Below are 24,820 nucleotides of genomic sequence, written 5' to 3'. Positions count from 1 at the left end.
GTTCCACAGTGAGTATAATAAGCATGCTTTACTGCATATAAAGACTGATTTTACTGTTTTAGGTTTACTAACACTTTAACAGCCTGGTATGCATTTTTATGGGGACATTATGCATTTTTTTAAAGATCCCCTTTAAAATTTCATTTTTTGATAGCTATTTGCATATTTCCCCCAGAAATGGATGGATGGATTGCATGGATTTCAACTTTGCCAAACCCTTCTCAAACCAAATCCAGGCTAGTTCAGCTCATCACTCTTTAATTTAACAGGTACCTGCTCCCATTTCTGGTGCAATCACCTAAGGTGATCGGAAACGGAAGTTGTCCTCCCTCCCCGTAGTCTTCTGGGACACGTGACAGGTCCCACACTGAAGATGCTGGTGCTGGGGAGAGAAGGCAGCCAGTGAAACTGTGGTGAGGACACCGCTGGACCGAGGGACAGGTAACTGTATCTTAAAAGTCAGCAGCTACAGTTTTTGTAGCTGTTGACTTTGATTTTTTTTTTATTAAACTGGAACTCCACTTTAATAACTGTAAAGATATCAGCCAAACGGGGTATACATACTTTGGGCCCACTCATGTGTTGTGAGAAAGAGCAAAAAGTTTCAACCTTTGTTTAGCATTGCAAAGCAAGACACAGTACCTACATATGTAATGAGCAAACACTGCTTCCTTCATGTACTTAAAAAATGATAAAACTATATAAAGAAACAGGGTTTTAAAAACATTAATGAACAAATCACACTGTATGTAATGTTAGCATATGCACATTAACCCACATGTTTTCATGCATTGAGCCAAGTTGCATTAAGGTAGATCATTCAATGAACCTATATGCAGAAAAAACTTACTGTGTTATTTTTAGCAACACAGAGCAAAAGTAGTGTTCACATATGTGTGCTGAGGTGTATTATAGCATAGGTGCATTTTTTATACTATATAGATGAATTGGGGTACACATATAATAAAGGCAAATAGGTTGTTCACTTTGCAAGGGAATTTTCACAATGCAAGGGAATTTTCCTTTAGCTTAGTGAATGAGGTAAAGCTCTGCTGACTTAAGTCTTACAATCCTGTGCAAGCAAAAATCCTGTTTTTTCCCTTGCATGTGATTGGGTATTCTTTGAAAAGCGACAACGCATTCAATAAGCTAAGGGAAAATTCACTTACAAAGTGAACAGTCTCTTTGCCTTTAGTAAATCAACTCTGTTTACTAGCTGATCTCTTTTATGGATTTAACATAAAAGGAAAAAAAAGATCAGTGGTTAAACAATAGGGGCCTATGTATTTAGTCTTACAATGACCCTCTAAAAGCAGAACACACTATAGCCATCTATGTGTAGCAGGTGCTCTTACTGCTGCCACTGGAACCTTTCAAATTCCTAAGACAGTGCCAGTTTTTTAGCCACATCCACCACCATCAGGTGGCAGCAATGGTACCTGATGATCAACTACTCCAGTGCAGAGCATGACATTTTAGGGAGGGTACAGTGTGGCTGCACATATGTGTTAAGAAGTGCTGGGTTATCTACAAGGGTTGTGACCACAGATTTGGGCTGTTAAGAGTGATGTAGAAGTACAGTTGTGTTCAAAATAATAGCAGTCAGACATCACTAACCTGATCAATCACTGTTTTTGGCAGAAATGATATTTCTACATGGCAAATAATTTACTAGCAGGTGTAGTAAAGTAATAGAAATCCAACAGACCCAACAGTCATGACATGCATGCTGCTGATTCTGTGTAATTAAATCACTAATTGAAAGGGGCATGTTCAAAATAATAGCAGTGTGGAGTTCTATTAGTGAGGTCATTCATTCTTTGAAAAACAGGTGGCAATTATTGCCCTTATTTAAGGAAGGAAGGCAGCAAATGTTGTACATGCTGGTTACAGTGCATTTCTCTCTGAAATTCTGAGGAAAATGGGTCGTTCAAGACATTGTTCAGAAGAACAGCGTACCTTGATTAAAAAGTTGATTGGAGAGGGGAAAACATATAAAGAAGTGCAGAAAATGATAGGCTGCTCAGCTAAAATGATCGCAAATGCTTTAAAATGGCAACCAAAACCTGAAAGACGTGGAAGAAAGCAAAAAACTACCATTTGAATGGATAGAAGAATAGCCAAAATGGCAAGGACTCAGCCAACAATCAGCTCCAGGAAGATCAAAGAAGGTCTAAAGTTACCTGTGAGTACTGTTACAACTAGAAGACACCTATGTGAAGCCAAGCTATCTGCAAGAAGCCCCCGCAAAGTCTCACTGTTGAAAAAAAGACATGCCGAAGAGGTTACAATTTCCCAAAGAGCACATTGACTGGCCTAAAGAGAAATGGCGCAACATTTTGTGGACTTATGAAAGTAAGATTGTTCTTTTTGGGTCTAGTGGCCGGAGACAGTTTATCAGACAACCCCCAAACACTGAATTCAAGCCACAGTACACTGTGAAGACAGTGAAGCATGGTTGTACAAGCATCACAATATGGGGATGTTTCTCATACTACGGTGTTGGGCCTATTTATCGCATACCAGGGATCATGGATCAGTTTGAATACATCAGAATACTTGAAGAGGTCATGCTGCCTTATGCTGAAGAGGAAATGCCCTTGAAATGGGTGTTCCAACAAGACAACGACCCCAAACACACCAGTAAACGTGCAACATCTTGGTTTCAGACCAACAAGATTGACGTTATGGAGTGGCCAGCCCAATCCCCGGATCTTAATCCAATAGAAAACTTGTGGGGTGACATCAAAAATGCAGTTTCTGAGGCAAAACCAAGAAATAGAGAAGAACTGTGGAATGTAGTCCAATCATCCTGGACTGGAATTCCTGTTCACAGGTGCCAGAAGTTGGTTGACTCCATGCAACACAGATGTACAGCAGTTCTCAGAAACAGTGCTTATACAACTAAATATTAATTAAGTGATTCAAAGGAAAGCAAAATCTTCAAACATTTTTCAGTTTATATAGTGAATGTTTGAGTTTGTAAAGAAGAATAAAAACACTGCTACTTTTTTGAACAGTCTAATATTCACTTTTCTTCAATTTTGTTAGAGGAACAACACAAATTTGATATATTTTTCTTCATGTTTTGATTTGGAATAGAATGTGTATTGTTCCCAATTCATTTGTGTGTATGGAAATGAAAGCTATTAGAAGGATTTTGAGCTTTATTCACTTTTTCAACACACTGCTATTATTTTGAACACAACTGTATGTGTGGGTACCCTACCATGTCTTTAGCTCTTTAGTAGTGTGATGGTATGGATTAGCTATCGCTTTTCCTTAAAGGTTAGCTTTATGGCTGGATGATCAAAGTGTTACCGATAGGCTAAGCATTAAAGGTTAGCTTTAGAGAGCAGGTTTCAGAGTTGAAACGCACCAAAAACTACCAGTGCTGGATTCTCAGGGCTGGGCTAGAACTTATGAACATAGTAGCTTTATTGGCATTGGATAGTAGAAGTCCTTGGGTTCTGGGGATACAAGGGCACTTTGCAGCCACCTGGTGGTCTTTTTTATTTAATTTAAGGGTGACATTGCTACATTTCTGTTTCACATTTTCTGCCAGAAAATGAAAAATGATAGGCTAGATGTATTATTAGGAAGCTGCATTTTTATATTTCTTCTTAAAAACTGACTCTTATTCTTACTTTTGACCAAGAGGTGGTTGTGGTCTTTTTTAGTACAACTATATACAGCTGCATAGAACAGAAGAAAAGTCACATACTAGGCAGGAGGACATGTGCAAAATTTATACTTGTTGGTTTGTGAGCTAATCAGATGAATTGATCTATCCCACAACACCAGCTGTTATTGCTTTCTAGCATTGCATATATTATATGTGCCATGCTATTTCTTCAGTTTTTCTTCATCCTGCAGTTAAAATAGGGATCTATTTCATGTTTGTTTGACAGCATACATAACCTCTAAATCCATTTGTTATAAACATCATAGGTGCATTTATCTTGCTCTACGACTTATCAAAGAAGTGCTTTGCTCTAAGGAACCACATTACTGCATATTATTTTGCTCTCAGGCATCTGCATTTATTTTCACAATTTTTTATATTTTGCTAATATATACAGGCATTGGCATGCTATTTGAAAGGCATAATTTTATTCTGACCTCTTCATTATGAAATATGTCTTTCCTGCTTCCAAGTCATCCGCAGCTAGTTGTAAGTGTGTGTAATTGCCTTAAATTGTATATTATCGTCCTTCATAAATCCGTGACTTTTTGCACATGGTCAATTATAGCTCTGTGCTGTGAAGGCAGCCCTTGATGTGCATTATGTGTTATGTAACATTTCCTTTCCAGCCATGATATTTTATCCTTTTCTTTTCCAGTGTGCTCGGTATGATAATGCTTTTGCAGCAGAAATTCTTATTGACCGAGGAGTTAATGTAAACCACCAGGATGAGGAATTCTGGACTCCCATGCATGTTGCTTGCGCTTGTGACAACCCTGATATTGTACTTCTACTTCTTTTTGTAAGTATTCATGGAATACATTGAAATATTTCTTTAAATGTTGTGTTGGTGCTAACATGACACTGTACTGAAGATTCGAGCTACCAGGGGCAGAAAATGTAGGCCAAAGTATATTCTGCTACATTTTTGGGGTACAAATAACCCAAAACAGTGTATATTATTTTAGCAGGGCCCTCCTATCCCTCTTGTATTGAACTGTATATTTGTTATACTGTCTCCCGTTATATTGTAAAGCGCTGAGCAAACTGTTGGCGCTATATAAATCCTGTATAATAAAAATAATAATAATTATTTAGCCTGTGTGAAAGCTATAGAGTCTACAAACTATATTTGAAAATTGATCAACGGAGATCCTAAAATGCAGGATGCTGGTATGACGTATGGCTGTGATCAGAACGCTGGTCCATGGTATGGCAGTGATCAGAATGTTAGCATGAAGTATGGTGATGCTCAGGATGCTGGTATGGCGGTAGTCAGAATGCTGGTATGGGGTATGGCGGTGATCAGGATGCTGGTATGGCGGTAGTCAGAATGCTGGTATGGGGGTGATCAGGATGCTGGTATGTGGTATGGCAGTGATCAGGACGTTAGTATGGAGTTAGTAAGGGGTATAGAGTTAGTAAGGACACTGGTATGACATATGGGGTAATCAGGATGCTGGTATGGAATATGGCCGTAATCAGGATGCTTTTATGGGGCATGGCGGTGATCAGGATGCTGGTATGGGTTATGGCGGTGGTGATCAGGGTGTTGGTATGGGGTATGGCAGCAATTAGGGTGTTGTATGGGGTGTGGCGGTGATCAGGGCATTGGCTTGGGAGGGGGTATGGCGGTGATCAGGACATTGGTATGGTGTATGGGGGTGTTTTTTGTGCTTTCTGGGGCAGGTGACAGGGTCTGGCTGCACTATTTATTATAGATATTCTGGGGACACAAGGGCACTAAGCTGGGGCACTAGGGTGGCTGGCACTGCAGTTTGTGAGTGTACAAGCAGCCTGACAGGTTGCTGTACACTCACAGGCTGCATGATCGCTTCTCTCTGCTCTCACACCGAGAGCAGAGAGAAGTGATCTTTACTTTAACTTTGCAGTGTTTACAATGTGAGTGCTGTGATTGGTCACAGCAGTCACATGGTAAAACACCATGTGATTGCCCAGACACAGCGGTAATGTGTTCTGCTGCATCCAGGTGATATAGCGATCGCCGGGCTCCTAGGTGCGTGCTCTGTGAACAGTGCAGGAGTTGCTAATGCGGGTTGACATACAGGTACGTTAGCCCTCAACGGCAAAGCTTCCCATCTTCCGTCTATGTGCAATGGGCAGAAGGGGAGTTAAGAATATTGTCAGAAGAGTCAACTCATACAGCTAGTATTTTTCATCTGTTTTCCTTCAGGTAAATTAATATTTTCACATATCAATATTTTCAGTTTGCAAATATAAAAGGACTGTAAACATTAGGTAATGTCAATATGGTAAACATTCACTAACTGATAAATTAATATTAATATCAGGCTTCTTAGAATGTCTGTCAGGTTTTCATTGCTGCTTGGGTCCCCACTGGGGAGATTCACTCTATTTGCCCCAGTGATCATTGCCACTGAGGCAGAAAATAATGGAAAATCCAAATTAGACAGTTGTCATGGGAACAGTAGGTGAGAAAAAAACCACCCAGCAGGGGCTCTCCCCTTTTCTTGTTTTGCCTTCAGGACAGGAAATGAAGTGAAATTATCCCATGAAAGAGGTTCTAACCCTTCCCTACACTAGTGGTGCACCAAAATAAAACTTCTGGTGCCGAAACCGAAAATTCAGGATGCACTTGATCGAAAACCAAAACCGAAATGGACAGTTTTTAAACATTAATATATATGTTTTGGAAAAAAATACACTTTAACCTCCCTGGCGGTATGATTATTTCAGATTTTTGGTGCTGAAAGCGGTACCATTATTTTGCATGGAAATATATAGTTTTTTTATTGTAGGCTGTAATATTTAGGAATAACTCACTGAAATCTATCCGAACAAGAGTCTATTAAACATCCCGGGTATGATAAAATTTGAAACACAAAATCATAAATTATAATTTAATAAATAATCATAAAAAATAATAATATAATAATAATACATTTAATTCAATAATATAATCAAACCAAAAACACTGAAATTTGAAATATAGCGCCAAGTTCGCACATCGCTGAGCAAAGTCGCAAAATCGTTTTCAGTGTCTGATGACGAATTTCCCCACAAATCATTATCACTCAATTCTGCAAGTGGTTCTGATTTACTATCGTTGTTCTCTAGCTGATCTAAACCGCTTTTGACCTAAAGGGACACTTTTTGGACGCCATGGACGTTTCTCAGTTCCCAGGCAGAAAGAACAGACAAAATGCAGGCGGGGCGCAGGACAAAGCACTAGGGACAAAATGTATGTGAAATTGGTTGAGACAGCAATGTTTTACTATGTAAAATGTAAAAAAAAAAAATGACAATATTTAAAATTTTTAAATTTCCCGCCGCCGGCGGCGCCCGTACGTCCCGACGTCACAGGGACAGGACACAGAAGCCGGATGCCGGCATCGGCCGAAGGAGATGGCCGGGGATGCTGCAGGGGACACATCGTGGGAGCGCAGGGTAAGGTAAGTGAAGAGCAGATGCCAGAGCAGTGCCGCATGGTATTCCCGAGTGTAGCTCGGGGTTACCGCTCTTGGTACTGAAATGTTACCCCGAGCTACACTCGGGAATACCGCCAAGGAGGTTAATGATTAGAACCCCCCCCCACAATATATAACCCATTTTTTTTGTAAAATATGAAAGATGATGTTATGTCGAGTAAATAGATACCCGACATGTCACACTTTAGAATTGCGCACACTCGTGGAATGGTGTTAAACTATAGTACTTAAAAATCTCCATGCGTGACGCTTTAAAAATTTCTACAGGTTAGCAGTGTAAAGTTACACAGGAGATCTAGTGGAAGAATTATTGCTCTGGCGTTTGTAGCAATACCTCAGATGTGTGCTTTGAACACAGTTTACATATCTGGGCATGGCCTATGTATGTGTTCACCACTACCTGTGAGCACAGGGGGACTTTAAACTTTTGTTTTTTAATTATTTAATTTATTTTATTTACACTGTCCATTTAAAAAAAAGTTAATCACTTTTATTCCTATTACAAGGAATGCATGCATCCCTTGTGATAGAAATAATTAGTGACAGGTCCTCTTTATGGAGAGATATGGGGTCAATAAGACCCCACATCTCTCCTCTACAATGTAAAGCATTAGTTAAAAAAAAAATTAATCTAGTGCTTTAAAAAAAAAAAAATGGCCTTGTTTAAAAGGTGCCGGAACTGGAAGTGACATTGCTCCGGTCCTCCAAGGGCATAGAGATGAGTGGAGGCCATCTTTCCTTCACTAATCTCTATGCCCAGTGCTGGGATCATTCGGTGGTTTCTCATGTAAGGCTGAGAACTACCGAGCAGCGGCAGGTGGCGGGGTTATTTTCGGCACCTGTATCGGTGTTTATTTTCATATTGGCTAACGACCGATAGGGGTGTTTCCGGCTGAAACGTTTCGGCCACAGAAATTTTGGTACACCCCTACCCTACACTAGCCAAACACCCTAGCAATTTTCATAGCTATAACTGAACATTATAGCTACCAGTAAAGAACCTCAGAAGATAAAGGATTTGTCTGTAAACTGAGATATACTGCTGTAGAAGAAGACTTAAGCCAGCCACAGATGGTTTAAATCTCAGATGGTTTGACTCTATTGGGTACAATCGGCCTGCCCATAGATGGTTAGAATCTTGACCGGTCCCTTCAGCCAAGATTTGAACCATCTATGGGCAGGCTGATTGTACCCAATTTAATTGTTGTATAATTTGGGTACAACCAGCATGTTGGATTTTTCATGCAATTATTGCCAGTGACTATAGCCTCTATCAATAATCACTGTGTTCCCAAAATAACACATGCACACTATTACTTAAAAGGGAGAATAACTATTCATCAAGCAGTGCTTGAAGAGGTCACACTACTTGCATCTCATTGGGCCATGTATGGAAATCCTAATGTTGTAAAGAGGTAAAGTATACTTTCAGTATTCAAGGGTTCACAATTTACAACAAATTACCCTACTTGCCGTCTGTGTCCTGTTTTGTCAATCAATGGAATTTTAGACCTGGGAATATTCTGGAACCAATAAAATAATGCAGAATGTATCAAGGCTACTCAGTAAAAGTATACACATTTACAATAGTAAATATTTAAAACTTTGTCACACATACAGAGATCAGACTTTGTAGAATTCCTGTTTTAATGTTTAACATTTTCATTTTTGTAATAGTATTGTCCACATATTGTATACTATTGAAGGAAATTGTTAATGATTCTTGTAGCGTTGAAAGTCTAAATACTGAATATACACAAGAACCATCTACCATTTCATTTGATTTCATTGCTACAATTTCATTGAAATAAATGTTTTGGCTTCTGTCCAGCTAAGTCACAGGTTGTTCCAGCTAGTTAAACTGTTAAAACAGAATAAATTAGGTTCATCTTCTAAGCAATTGGCCTGTGCTCTATATTTATGAGCTGCTTCTTGTCAGATGCTGTGTGTAGACAAGCAGATGGTATGCCAACATTATGTTAAAACGAATACAGAAATTACATCCTTGGTTTTTGACGTTAGTAATGCCTGTTTCTGTTGTTTTTTGATGATAGCATTTTACATTCATTCTTTCCTGGTATTCTGTGTGTCTTGAAAAAAAAAAATTCTGTCTTTGCTGACGCTTAAAGGAGAGTTTTTCTATACACTCTGAGAATGATTTACCATATGATTTAAGAATGTTCGCACAATAAATTGTGTGAAGATTCACTGCAGTTATCCAATCATGTGCAAATGAAATACATAAACAGGGATTTTCTTTACATATGATTGGATAATTGAAGTGAATCTTAACTTATTATGTGAACATTCCCAATTCCCTTTGGTAAATTATCCTTGATGTATAATATAGGTGACTACATAACATAACAAAACACAACATAATTCTAGAGTACTTTCAGAAAAACAACTCCACTTGCTTTAATGGCATTCCCGTAGCTCTTACAGTAATACTTATGGCCACTGTGTAACCATTCCTCCTCCACAGTTGCCATAGCTTTCAATCACGGTGACAGACACTATGTGGCTCATGCTGACTCCCCTTGAGTTAGAGCAGGATAAGCTGAATGACCATGTTAATGCTTCAGCAGTAATAACAGTTCATGGCATGGTATAGCAGAACTGTTGATCACGATGGGCTATTTAACAAATGGAGCAGTTAAAGTGGAACTTCATTCTCTCAATATACATGGACTAGTTCTAATCCTTATGCTGCTAGCATTAGTAAATAGAGAGGAAAGCAGATCATATTTACTTATTTTAACCTTTTTATTGCATTCTTTCATTTACTTCCTGGTTTCCATGCCTAGGCAAATTATGTCATACATCCCAGGAGTCTTTAGGAGGGTAAAGGAGGGTTCTCAGCTCAGCCAATGCCTGAGCTAAGTACTGATGGATTCTAAGAAGTAACTGCTACATGAATCAGCTGCCCTTACTCAAGATGGCCACTGCCAGAAATGCGAGGAGGTGTTTTTCAAAATGATTTCTCAGCAAAATAAAGCATGGAGACATGGATAGATGGAGGAGTTTGTTTTACATATTACAAATTAATTATATAGTTTTTTCGCTTTGTGGTATTCCAGATGCAGTGCAGTTCCACTTTGAGAGATACAACTGGGTGATTTTGCTAACCAAAGTTTACCCATAAGTGAAATACCCATGTGGTAGATTGATTCTTTACGTTAATGATTACCTATGTTCTAAAAACAAACACTAAAGCAATTAAAAGCAAGCAAGAAAGAATAGAATATAAATAAATACAAATCAGCTGTTAAGAAATTGTGTCATTTTGCAAACATTAATAAATACAGGTAGTGAAATATCTGTGTTTTTATATATTTTTAAAACTATCTCAAATAAATGTTTCACACAGGACTCAGAAGCAAAGCACTATGGGTTTTGAAAAGAGCGAGCACAATCAAATCGGTTTTCTTTTCTTTTATTCTCTCTAAATTAAAACTTCATAAGGCAGGGAAAGGTAGAGAATTGATAAGTGACTCCACTGACTCCTTCAGTTATGTGTGTACATTTAAAGCAGTTCTAAATGCAGATATATATTTTTGTTTAATTTAATAAACATGTTTACTTACCTGCTCTTTGAAATAGTATAGCAGAGAGCTGTCCCCTTCCTCCTCTTCTGGGGTTCCTTGCTGGTGCTCTCTGCTCTTCCTCTTCTGTGTCTGTCCCCATAGCCAATATTCTCATCACACACGTTCCTGGAATGAGTTTGAAAGTAATGGGTGCTCCAGCAACAACCAGCTGGAATCTGAAGAGTCACAGAACAATGTAAATATTTGCCAGCACACTATGGATCTTCAGATGACGTGCAGGCTCACTCCTGACCCAGGCTGTGTGTGTCTATAGACACATAGCATGGCTTGGCCCCACTCCCTGTTTTCTGCTCTCTGCTCACAGTATTTGACTGACAGCAGCAGGGGCCAATGGCTACCACTGCTACTTGAATATCCTGTGAGAAGAAAAAGACAGCAGAAGAACTGCAACCAGGCAAAGTACTAGTTCGATACAGGGCTCAAGCAATTGTTTGGTGGGGAGGCAAGTGGCAAAACATTTTTTATCCTAATGCAGGGAATATATTAAGATAAAAAATGTTTTAGCTTTGAACCTCTTTAACCTTGAGTTTTTAAACTCCCTAGATGACAGACAGCTAAGTCGTGTATGTTAACCACATGCCACCCAGCCACTGTATAAATACGGCGGCAGGGCGGCAAGGCTGGGCAAAAGCACGTTTTAAAATGTGTGTTTTGTAAACAGGTAGGGGGCGCGCTGCCGCCCTACCTGTTCCGCCGATCACAGCCGCGGATGTCAGTCGCCGGGTCACAGCCGGTCGTTACCGGCTATGTCCCAGCGAACGGCGGCAATCGCTGACAGAGAACACAGCTGCAATAGCTGTGCTTTCTGTCAGTTCCCTGACAGCTCCAGGACATGCTGATCGGGACAGAAGAGTTTCTCTCTCCCGATCAGCGGTGTTCCCTGCAGTACACACCCCCGCCCCCTAGTAAAACACTCCCCTCACACAGTTAACCCTTTCCCTGAATAATAAACTTAACCCCTTCCTCCCCAGTGCCATTAGTACAGTGTCAGTGTTTTTTTTTTTTTTTTGCACTGATCACTGTATTGGTGTCACTGGGGATGTCAGTGACCCCAAGTCAGTACCCCCCAATGTAAGAATGTCCGCCGCACTCCCGCAGTCGCGCCATAAGTCGCTGATCATCGCCATAAGTCACTGATCACTGCCATAAGTCGCTGATCGCCGCCATTATTAGTATAAAAAAAAAAAAAATCCCAGTATCTTTCCCGCCATTTGTAAATGCTATAACTTTCACGTAAACCAATTAATTTTCACGTATTGGGGTTTTTTTTTTAGCAAAGACATGTCGCAGAATGCATTTTGGCAGAAATTTATGACTAAATTTGATTTTTTTAATTTTTTTTTACTGGACATGTTTTATAGCAAAAAGTCCAAAATATTGTTTTTTTTCCTCAAAATTGTCAGCCTTTTTTTTTATAGCGCAAAAATAAAAACCACACAGGCAATCAAATACCACAGAAAGAAAGCTCAATTTGTGGGAAAAAAAAGGATGTAAATTTCATTTATGTACCATTTTGCATGACCGCGCAATTGTCTGTTAAACTAGCGCAGCGCCGTATAGCAAAAAAATGGCGTAAATTGCAGTATCTATACCATAGTGTGTAGACGCTATAACTTTCACACAAAGCAATCAATATACACTCATTGGGATTTTTTTTACCAAAAACATGTAGCAGAATACATTTTGGCCTAAATTTATAACCAACTTTGAGTTTACTATATATTTTTTATAGTTGAAAGTAAAAAATGTTGTTTTTCTTCAAAATTTTTGTCCTTTTTTTGTTTATAGTGTGAAAAATAAAAAGCGCACAGGTGATCAAATACCACCGAAAGAAAGCTCTATTTGTGTGAAAAAAAGGATGTAAATTTTGTTTGGGTGCAGCATTGCATGACCGCGCAATTATCAGTTGAATTAGTGCAGCGCCGAGTAGCAAAAAGAGGCCTGGTCATTAAGGGGGGTAAATCCTCTGGAGGTCAAGGGGTAAAAGGAGTCTAGACCACCATCTTCTTTCTGGAAATAGAGAATTATGAAATATTGATATGCAATATTTAAAATTATCCTGACCAAAAAAAAAGATACATAACATATAAAAATATACAAACACTACATTGTATTTTAAATATAAATAAATATACAGTTATCTAGGCAGAAAATGTAGATTACTAGTGGGATACCAAAGACATAAGAAATATCTTTATCATTGTCATTGCTATGGAAAGCCGCTGTGTGTTTGGAATTGCATTTATTGGTCTTTTTACTCAAAGCAGTTTTTCCAGTCTGTGCACATCTGATATCAACAATTACTTAGCCCGAAGGCCATAGGACATTATACAGCGTAGCCAAAGCATAGTACTGATCCTAAAATATGGAATTTTACTGTGCTCCTGTAAACATGATTGGTATACGGAAAAGTTTCATGGAATTTTAAAAACTTTGGGTATCATTAGGGCCACATAAGCTATGCGGGGCCAGGGCAGCGATGAAAAAAATTACCTTTTAAATTTGCACAGAATGTGGATTATATTTTTTGAGACAGTATTTATTTTATCTATTACAGGTACTTTTATAACATCATCAATTTATGCAGCACTTTATACATATATTGTACATTCACATCAGTCCCTGCCCTCAAGGAGTTTACACTCTAGATTCCCTAACTCACATTTATACATACACATATCAAAGCCAATTTACTGTAGACAGGAGCCAATTAACCTACCAGCATGTTTTTGGAGTGTGGGAGGAAACTGGAGTATGCAGAGGAAACCTACGCAGGCACAGGGAGAACATGCAAACTTCAGGCAGGTTATATTGATAATGTAAGTTCTTTCTTTCCAGGGCATAGTAAACCCATGGTAAGTCATGTGAAAATGTATTCTTGTTAAAGAGGACCTAAAGTGTGGAAGCTGTTCCCACAGAAGGCAAGCAGAGCACAGAGTCACCTGTATTGCCTATGGTCTTCCTATAGCTGATCTTTTTCTCATTACTGACACACATTGGGGGAGATTTACTAAAGCTGGTTCACTCAGAACCTCGTGCACCTGTTCATGGTAGCCAATCAGCTTCAAACCTCAGCTTGTTCAATTAAGCTTTAGCAATAAAACCTGGAAGCCGATTGGTTTCCATGCAGAAGTGCACAAGATTCTGAGTGAACCAGCTTTAGTAAGTAAACCCCATTGCCTTGTTCTGCACTGTGTCTTGGTAGAAGCAGAGCCTTGCTTCCTTTACTCATCAGTAAAAAGAAAAGGAAGCAGAGCAGTAGTGACATCACCAAATCTTATTCCAAAACTTGTGTGACCAGGAGTCAACAGTGCCTGAGAGGCACAGGTGATATACAGCTACAGTATCAGACTGTAGGCAGTTATTTGTAGGCACACTCACATGTAAGTGAGTGCACTGATATTGCGCTCTGAATTCAAGAGAACGGGTAGATTTTACAAGGTTCTTCTTGGGCAAAACAACATTGCTAGATGTTCTTCATAACACGGCATAACTTTATTTTTTGAGTTCCACTTTAATACACTGTAAGTGTTACATATAAATAGGTATAGTTGATCCATCTTCACTACATCCCTATTCCATAAAGCTAAAGTAAAAAAAGAAAAAGTATGTGGCATTTTAAAGGTGCAAAATTTCCCCCAGGATGCACAAACACACAAATATATTTAAAAATCAAGTTTTATTACAGGATATGTAAAAACACAAAGACATATTTCTCTAATAGTAAAAACATAAAGGTATCAATGCCCCTAAGTGCTATGGAACAGCTATGAACTTGGTGAGCTGACTGATGTTATATCTTTTGGAAGGTGGTAAACCCCAAAGCGTTTCGCTGGGTAACCTTCTTCAGGGATTCAAACGTAGGGAAAGAAAAAGCACTATGTTTGTAGCTGTTTGTTGTTACTTGTAGAAGAACCTCAAGGAGGCAAACGGGAGCCATTGCAGACTGAGGAATCTTGGACTGTTGGCACCTAAACTACAACTAGAAGAGTATGTGTGTGCTGCCATATGCAAATCTTATCTGAGCTTGTTTCCATCTTGCCTCTTTATAATTCCATTCATGATATGTAATCAGTCATGCTGACTCTTACTCCTGGAAAGGCTGTTTTTCCCTTTATGGTTGGATGTTCATCTCAATAGTACAGCATTCCTCTTCAGAACAAGATTTTTAGGTGGTTGAGGGATGCCGCCTCCCCCCTCTCCCCCACCTATGTCATCTTCTGGCCTCCTGGCATGGCCGGGCTGGATGTCCATAGCTCCAATCGTGTCTCTTGGTTCTTCCCCCTGTGGGTTGCTTATTATGGGTAGATAGCTACGAACACAGTGCTTTTTCTTTCCCTACATTTAAACCTCTGAAGAAGCCTACCTGGTGAAACGCACTGGGATTTACCACCTTCCAAAAGATATAACATCAATCAGCTCACCAAGTTCATAGTTCTTCCATCATCTTATATATTTTTCCAGGAAGGTGGTTTGGGGTGAATAGCAGTTAAGGGTATTGATACCTTTATGTTTTTACTATTAGAGAAACATGTCCCTGTGTTTTTAACATATCCTGTAAAAAAACTTGATTTTTATATATATTTGTGTGTGTGTGTGTGTGTGTGTGTGTGTGTGTGTGTGTGTGTGTGTGTGTGTGTGTGTGTGTATCCTGGGGGAATTTTTCCACCATGAAAATCCCACATCTTTTTTGACTTACACTGTAGTGCTATTCTGATATATTTTAGAATTTTGCATTATAATATTACTGCTCAGAGTTCAGTAAATTTTAAATGTTTGTCTATGGTTTATAACTACAGAAAGGTCTAAGGTCCCTGTTCCACATCTGGGTGTTCTAGAATCACAGACAAAATTGCATGATTCGGCCTCCAAATTCTGGAATGTGTTAAAAATGCGGCAAAACATACAGTGCACATTTGGGTATTATTATTGTTAATGGCACTCCAAACGTGCAAAAGAAATAGACATTTTGTCACATGACAAAACTCATATAAAATGATCAAATCCATTCTTTCAGGAAACAAGCCAAAATCAGCTCCAAAAAAGGTACAGGAGCTACTTCGACACATTTTTGGAGCAGAGCGCAGCCAATTCAAATGAATGGCGCTGCTCCAAACAGTGGCAAAAATGTGTATTTAACAACACACCAAAACCATGATGCTCTGCCGTTGCTAGATGTGAGCGGGGCCTAAGTGATATTATTCAGTTAGAATGAACAGCATGAAAATATGAGGATAACTTAGCACATTTTTTTCTAGGGCCTCTAGAAGCCTGCAATAACTGAGACACTAACAATTCTGCAGGTATGCTTAGTAAAATGTCCTTTTAGGCTCCTGTAATAAAAGAGCCCTGACTGGTGTATTCTGCATGTATTTTGGGGGTGTAAGTCTTACAACACATTTTGAAAAAAAAATAACTTTTTAATATTTAGTCTGCTTTCTAATGTTCCTAATGTGTTGACCTTGGGGTTGATTTACTAAAACTTGAGAGTGCAAAATCTGGTGCAGCTGTGCCTAGAAACCAATCATTCATCCTGGTTTTATTGTCAAAGCTTAACTGAACAACCTGAAGCTAGTAGCTGATTGGCTACCATGTACAGCTACACTAAATTCTGAATGCTCCAGTTTTAGTAAATCTGCCCCCATGTCAGGCACTTTGGCATTGCCTTTTAGTTAAAGCATGTTAGGAAAGAGTAGTATACACCTATGCACTAAATAAACACTTGTCATTGGCTCTAATCTGTGTGTGTCTCTCCACCACTTCGTGTCATTTATTTTTCCTCTGTGGTTTGGCTTCTGCTTTCTTGATACTACAAAAAAAGGCTGTTAAAGGGGGGCTGCAAAACTGCAAAAAGAGTTTTCATAGCAGTGTATGTTTGGGGTCAAAAATACCACACTCCTCTGAACATGAGACCGCTACATCTAAACAAAAATTGCCTGTCATATCTTGATACAGAGGCATAGCTTGAAGCTTGTGGGCCCCAGTGAAAAAGTTGATCTGAGGCCCCCCACCACCACCATCTGCTTCCACTATGCACCAAGACACTCCCATTATGCACCAAGATACTCCAAGTGGCTAAAGAGTTATTTCAGAGATCTGATGTAAGGGTGGAATGCCGTGGACTCTGGTGTAAAGAGAAACTTTGATATAAGGAGGTATCTGGTCACCAGAGTCTGCCCTTACACAGGAGTCCCCACAGGAGACCCCTTACATCAGACTCCACAGAGTTCCCCTTTGCATCAAGGTCCACAGTGTTCCACTTTACATTAAGATTTGCAGAGTTCCCCCCCTCACAATGTACAGGGGAATCCTGAGGACACTGATTTCAAAGTGAAATCTGGGCACTCTGATGTGGGGGAAGGGGGACTCTGGTGATCACAGACTACCTTTTAGAGGGTGAAGGGGGGGGGGTTACTGATATAAGGGGGGAGCTTTATATTAGTGTCCCCCTCCCCCCACCATCCTAGTAATGACATGCTCCTCCTCCCCTCCTCCTAGTACTGACATGCCCCCACCCCTCCCTTCCCCCCATCATCTTAGTAATGACATGCTCCCCACCATCATAATAATGACATGCCCCCCTCCCCTCACCATCCTTGTAATGACATTCCCCCCTCACCATACTAGTACATTCAACATGCCCCCCATCCTATTAATGATGACATGCTCCCCTCCTCTCCCCCCACCATTCTAGTAATGACGACATGCCCCCTCCTCCCACCATCCTAGTAAATATGACATGCCCATCCTCCCCTCCCACCTCTATCCTAGCAATGATGACATGCCCCCACCATCCTAGTAAGGCTGACGCCCCCCCCCCCCTTCTGGTGCTGCTGTCATATTGACAAAATAAAATCTGGGGCTCCTGGAGCCTGCAACCCCTTGGGGCCTCTCAGGTGGTTAGGGGATATTTTATAACTTTTCTGTAAGTGTTGGTAGGTGCTGTGGGGGGCAGTATGTCTGTTCCAAGCTGTCAGTGTTCCCACATGTATCCACTCTTCCCAGAGAATCCTCATTATGTGAGTGACCAGAGCAGAGCAGTGTCTTACCTCCCGTCCCAGCTCTCAGATGACGCTCTCTTTCACCCTGGCTTCATTTTGAGTGAAAGACAGGCAGTTCACTGTCCCCTTGCCGTTGTCAGCACACTGCCACACTTCCCCATCTCAGGCTGCTCTCAGTCCTCTACTCTGTTCAGAAAACCCGGGCACAATGAGAGCGGAGGAGGGGTGTGGACTGGGGAGAAGACAAACTAGAAGATGGTTACTGGATTACAGAGCTTGGCTGGGGCCCTGGGGGACACAAGGTGGATCAGAGCTGGACTCTGTCTCTAGGATTTTGTAGGGGAAATGCAGCATTTAATTAGACAGCAGTGAGCCGCAGGCCCCCTGGAGCTAGGGACGAGGTTGCAATTGCGATCCCTGTGACCCCTGATGCTACGCCCATGCCTTGATATAAGGATATCTTCATTAAACCTTGAAAACATATTAACATCTGGGTGGGTAAGGTATATTTGGTGTGTTCTGTAGCATACAAGACAAAAACCTGTAAACTTAAGAGCAATATAAAACAATCAACCTTGTTGATTTAGCTGAGAGATGTGGCCTTATCTGCACAGTTTACAATTCCAGTAAAAAACAAGGTCACAAACCATAAATATCTTTATATCGATACAGTGTATCAGAAAATCCTAATGCATGAACCTATACAAGTATACATGTGTTCAGGGGCGGACTGACAACTCATGGGGCTCCAGGGCAATAGTGGATCATGGGGCCCTTGTGTCCTTGCCCAAACTCAAAAAAGCCTATGAAAAAGGTACCAGGGGCATCTCATGGGGCCTCCTACTGACCCCGGGCCCTCGGGCAGTGCTCGAGTTTCCAAATGGTCAGTCCGCCTCTGCATGTGTTAACAATGCATATTTTGCAAAATACAATCAGAGTTTGTGTAGTTGTACATTCTATGTAGTATCTTATGGGTGTGAGTGAAAGAGAGGGAGTGTGGAAACTAGCTCTTGAAAAGCCACATGTTTAACAGAAAGCAAAATTTTATTGAACATACATATTATAACTGTCCTTTTTACCTTCAGTAAACTTGTATGATACCATGAGTATGCCTCTGTAGATGTGTCATAAGGATCTATACAATAACTGAAATAATCTATGATGTTCACACTGGGGAAAAAAGATTTGCTCTATTGGAAATATTTTCTCACCTGTTTGTTCTTAATTTTTCATATTATACATATAACCCAAATGCTAAAAAAACAGCTTTCTGCATAAAATAGTTGTGGAGTGTTGATAGTGTTGTGCTACCGCCAAAATTTTGTCTTCGAAGTAAAAATTAGGTCATTATGTTCCTTATTATTCCCATGCCTCTTAATCTGCTTTCTGCAGCATTATCCAATCTGGAAAACTATTTAACAAGAGGAAAATGAAGATATTATGCAATAATGTAACTTATGTTTTTTTATTAGGCTGTTTATATACTTTGTTGTTTTCAAGTTAATGTATGTAACAGGTGAGTGTAGGTGTGGGTGAGTGTAAAAAGATATACAGTATATGGATAAATGCAGTAGTGGAAGTACCTGTTCCAATTTGTGTTTTGGATATAACAGATAAAGAACTTATGTTATTCTTGTTGTTAATCATATGGAAAGCAGTAATAGAAAAAGCATTGTTGTTTTACAAAATGCCAGCATATTCCATAGTATGAAGCCTCCTTTCAGGGAGCCTGAAAAAGTAACCTATTCATTGCAAGCTTCTTGTAGAAGATGAATAGGCTATAGATTATTTGCACCTACGTAGGGTCTGCTGTTCTGATTTATAGGAAGGTTGTAGGATTATTTAAACCAGAATAGAGGGGAAAAGGGTTGTTTAGAAAATAATGGAAATGATAGTTTCAACAGGGGTCAGACACCACTGTAAGTTAAAAATAGAGAAGATGGGGAGAAAGTTGTGGCAGGTGATAAGGAGATATCTATTTTAAAAACAAACACTTATGAAAGGCAGTCCTGATACAAGAAAAATTGTATTACAAATGTACACTAACCAGCCACTTTATTAGGTACACCTTGCTAGTACCAGGTTAGACCCCCTTTCATCTTCAGAACTGCCTTAATTTGTCATGGCATAGATTCAACAAGGTGTTGGAAACATTTCTCAGAGATTTTGGTCATGATGACATGATAGCATCACACAGTCGCTGCAGATTTGTCAGCTGCAAATCCATGATGCAAATCTCCCATTCTACCACATCCCAAAGATGCTCTATTGGATTGATATCTAGTGACTGCAGAGGCCACTGGAGTACAATTAACTCATTGTCATGTTAAAGAAACCAGTTTGAGATGATTTGAGCTTTTTGTAGTATCCTTCTGGAAGTAGCAATCAAAAAATGGGTACACTGTAGTCATAAAGGGATGGACATGGTCAGCAACAATACTCAGAGAACTGTGACATTTAAACAATGCTAAGTTGGTACTAAGAAGCCCAAAGTGTATCCCCCACACTATTACACCATCACCACCAGTCTGAACCATTGATACAAGGCAGGTTGGATCCATGCTTTCATGTTTACATCGAATTCTGATCCTACCATCTGAATGTTGCAGCTGAAATCGAGACTCATCAGACCAGGCAACAATTTTTCAATCTTGTATTGTCCAATTTTGGTGAGCCTGTGCGAATTGTAACCTCCGTTTCCTGTTCTTAGCTGACAGGAGTGGTACCTGGTGTGGTCTTTTGCTGCTGTAGCCTATCTGCTTCAAGGTTCAATGTGTCGTGCATTCAGAGATGGTATTCAGCATATCTTGGTTGTAACAAGTGGTTATTTGATTTACTGTCGCCTTTCTATCATCTCAAATCAGTCTGCCCATTCTCTTCTGACCTCTGAAATCAACCAGCCTTCTTTAGTCTACACAACTGCCGCTCATTGGATATTTTCTCTTTTTCGAGCAAATCTCTGTAAACCCTAGATATGGTTAAGTGTGAAAACCCCAGTAGATCAGCAGTTTCTGCAATACTCAGACCAGTCCATCTGGCAGCAACAACCATGCCATGTTCAAAGTCACTTAAATTCCCTTTCTTCCCTGTTCTGATGCTTGATTTGAACTTCAACAAGTTCTCTTCACCACTTCTAGATACCTAAATGCATTGACTTGCTGCCATGTGATTGGCTGATTAGCAATTTGTGTTACCAAGCAATTGAACAAGTGTACCTAAAAAAGAGGCTGGTGAGTGTAAGTACAAAAGATAATGAGGGACTAAAGCGTATGTTCACAAATGGCAGAAGTCTGGCAAGCTGAATGGGAGAGCTGGGAGCTTTGGTGCTTTATGACTAGGCTGTTAACATCCCTGGTTGTGATGTCTTTCAGAGACAAGAAGTAAATAGGTATTCTCCTGGACTACTTCTCCATAGAATACACTGGCCGTTGTGTTTGGACTATAATACAGAGCACTGAGCTTGCTATGTGCTGAGGCATATAGTATGTGCTGTTATGGAAAGGTGTAGCTGTGGCTGAAGTATATTTAGTTTTTTCTAAAGCACGGTCCTTCACAGGAATCTAATGTGCAAATTAAGGTGTTAAAAAAAAAAGTTTAGTTTGTAAATAGCAAAATGCTCTAAAGTGTGCATTCAGAGAGTAGTAGAGCATACAGATTAATCCTATGACTGGTCTAGGGATGTTGGAGGGGTACCCCAAGGTTTAATTTTGGAACTGTCACTTTTTAAAATTGTTTAGATTTAGCATACAATTTCTGTGTTTGCAGATTAGACAATACATACAAGGTGTCTTTTACTTACAATTTTGTCCAGATTCACTGATTAATAGGATTAAAAGTTAACAAATTTAAAATTATGCACATATAATTGAGGGGAGTAAAGCTGGGTAAGTAAATGATGCTGAAGGATCTGGGTTATCTGGTAGATCATAGTAAAGTAGATGTCACTAAAATCTCATACAAGCTTTAACATGTCAATGTAATGTCTAGAGACATTTTCAATAGTATTAAATATGCAGCTTTCTTTAAAATAATACCTAATAATCCTGCCATGAAAGTCATTGTTCATGCACTTTATATTATAGGTTGACAACGCATTTTCCTCGTCTCTCTAAACTGTCATCCTGTCAGATGAGCCTCCAATGAGGACTACAGGTGGCTGTTTAATTACACATTATACAGGCACTGTCGGTTGTTGTCACCATATAGAAACCCACCCTGAGAAATGCTATGTAGCTATTGCTGGAGTAAATTTATGTAATCAAAAAGTGATTGCAAAGAGGCTGCACTCTTGCAAAGATGCAAGAAAGGATGCTTTGGAAAATAAGTGCTGCACCAGAATAAAAACTATATTTTGGATCACCTTCCAAGCCCACTAACTGCTCGTGATGCCCCTACACTGATTTTGCCAAATGTTTATCTTATTTCTTTGCTAGTGTTACCCTGATTTTGTTTCCACAAACATAATAGAGAATCATACATTTTTTATGCCAACTCATATTTAGAATTGGTAAAGCTTGTAATTTAGATAATCCTTTTGCCATGTATTTTTATCTTCCTACTTGCATTTTTAGGTTAAAAAGCGAGAAATGGATGTGGAAATTCAAAGTAGAACATTTTTACATTTTTCCTGAAATATATCTATAGTGAAAAAAAATCCAGAAATTGTGACAGAGGATCACAAAGACAATCAGATCACCAGGGCAAATAGTTTTTAGGAAGCTAAAAAGTTCTAATCTAATCTAACATTTCTAATGAGATCCATTCATGTGTACAATCATGTCAAATGCAATGAAGAAAGTCACAATTCACCATTTGTCCTGTTTGGTTGACTGGAATGTATAGCTAAATTAAATGGTCTAGGTTGTACTTCCATCTTTACATAAAATCGCACAAAGATTGCTATGTTTAGTTCATACTACTATTATTATTATTATTATCATTATTCTTAAATGAAATAAGAACTTTTGTTTTTTATGTGTTGCTCCAATCTGTCTCCATAATTATTGACTTCACTGAGATTTATTTTTTTATATAAAGTATGGCTTTCCTTAAAATCAACGTATGTTTTTTAGATCCATTTTTAAAGATAAATCCATCAAAGTGGATTCATTTCCTACTAAAAAGTTTCATTTTAACACCGTCCAGGTCTGTTGGAGCAAGGGGCAGTGCCAGAAAATATGTAGAATTGTACCCAGCTTTTTATGACATCTGTAACGCATTTTGAGGACTTGTGGATCCCTGTTCCTGGAAGTGATTTGCAGTCAAAGATTTGTGGGCTAGTTAAATGAGTCAATCTGAGTTTTTTTGCAAGTTACTTGTAGGTTTAATTCCCATATTCCCGTATAAGTATTCCTTAAGGGTATTCAGCAGTTTGTAGATCAAAGAGAGCAGGTGGGGTACAAACACACACTATTTGCACAATAATGCAAAGGGAGTCAGTGGTCAGTGGTCTGTCATAGAGGCCCGGGTGTGGGATTGACTGTAAGAAATTACACAATTGGTATGCTGCCCATGAGCTAAGTGAAGGCTGTACCATAGTGCAAATATCCAACAGTGAAGTATCATGCAGCCATGCTAAGTAGTATAATGAAAACATTTAGTACAGCCAGTCTCCACGAGTTGTAACAGCTATTCTCTGTACCTGGTGAAGATTTGAGGTTTAATAACACAGGTATTAGTAGACAAGGAAAGGAAGATATTTTGAGAAAATAACCATGATAGCTGTGTCGATCATATGGTGACTTTTAAGTAATAAATAATGTTTTTTTGGTATCCAGAGGAGAGCAGATAGCACAACTGGGGAAGAATGTTGTTCAGTTCGAGACTATAAGTTGGTCTGTGGCATTGAGCACCACATTACTACCCTGGACAGATGTAGGGCATTAAAGTATTGTGCAAGGTCAGCAAGACCAGTTCCCCTGCTACTTTTTGGAAAGGTGAACAAGGTGAGTCTCATTCAAGCCACCATGTTACTCCAAATGAACTTAACATGGTGCGCTGAGATGTAAAGAAAATAGCATTTGAATTAGATATAAAATGTGCTGCAATGAGGGTTATCATTTGCTACTTTTGGAGGTCAGATCAGATTTTTGGTAATAATGGGGTAAACTTGGCCTCATACAGTGTGGAAGGGTTTGGAGTAATTTTGGTACCTAAATACTTCATAGCAGAGGCTGCCGAAAGTTGGGGGTATGATTGTTTTTGGGTCACCACTGTGTCATTCCAGAGAGTAACATTCAATGCAGCTCCCCCCAGCACCTCTCCTCAATACTTAAATGAACCCAATTGCAATCCAGCGATCCAGCCTCTGTTCTCCCAGCTCTCTCCCTCGTTGGCTCAGGGACAGCAGTGGAAGTCACTGGCTTGCGCTAGTGTCAATCACAGGCAGTGAGTAGGGAGCTGGTGGCAGGGCTGAGCTACGGTCTGTATGTCAATGGACAGAGTGCGACTTGGGAGTGAGCACACACAAGTGCCCTAATAGCAAGTGGCTTGCTATGAGGGCACTCAGCTGGGGGAGGAAACAGGAGGCTGGCAGGGGACTGGAGGAGGAAGAGGAGGAAAAACTTTGCACAGAGCAAGTATGTATAACATGTTTGTTATTATTATTTTTTATATTTGCCTTTAGTATTACTTCAATAATGCAGACAGGGAGGACTCAGATGATGTGAGAAAAGAAGAGAAGTTTCTCTGCGTTAGAAGCAATGTTATGTTCTGCACTAGATAGGGATATGCCCTAAATGTTGAGTCGGATCTTACCTTGCATAGGAGTGGTTCAAGGGTCAAGATGAAAATTATGGGGGATAAAGGGGCAGCCCTGTCGTGTCCCATTGGACAGGGAAAGTTAATCAGACTAGGTATCATTGACAGACATTCACATTTAAATAAAAAACAACATTTATTTTTAATATATTCCCTTAATTGAATTGAAGAGGTGCCCTTACCAGTTCACCATGAAACCCAGATATAAATAATCTCCAGCAAACACAAATGCTCCTGCGCTTGGGGATGGACTCGATGCTACAACCACATTAAGAATGTCCTGGAACATGCACACCT

General features: G+C 39.6%; 1 protein-coding gene across 3 annotated transcripts in view; it reads left to right on the top strand.

Moving 5' to 3' along the window:
* Nucleotides 1-24,820, top strand: part of MYO16 (myosin XVI) — a 468,341-nt gene that overhangs the window by 168,776 nt on the left and 274,745 nt on the right. For all 3 annotated transcript variants that reach the window (XM_089693597.1, XM_089693596.1, XM_089693595.1), the window contains exon 4: nucleotides 4,344-4,487. In XM_089693597.1, coding sequence (XP_089549723.1) covers nucleotides 4,344-4,487 — 144 coding nt within the window. The remainder of the gene's footprint in view (nucleotides 1-4,343; nucleotides 4,488-24,820) is intronic.

The sequence above is a fragment of the Staurois parvus genome, unplaced genomic scaffold (genome assembly GCF_062004578.1).
Source record: "Staurois parvus isolate SC_StPar_1 unplaced genomic scaffold, SC_StPar_1.0 ptg000634l, whole genome shotgun sequence".
Classification (NCBI taxonomy): domain Eukaryota; kingdom Metazoa; phylum Chordata; class Amphibia; order Anura; family Ranidae; genus Staurois; species Staurois parvus.
The sequence above is the reverse complement of the archived record's forward strand: the minus strand, read 5'-3'. Positions and strand labels throughout refer to the sequence as shown.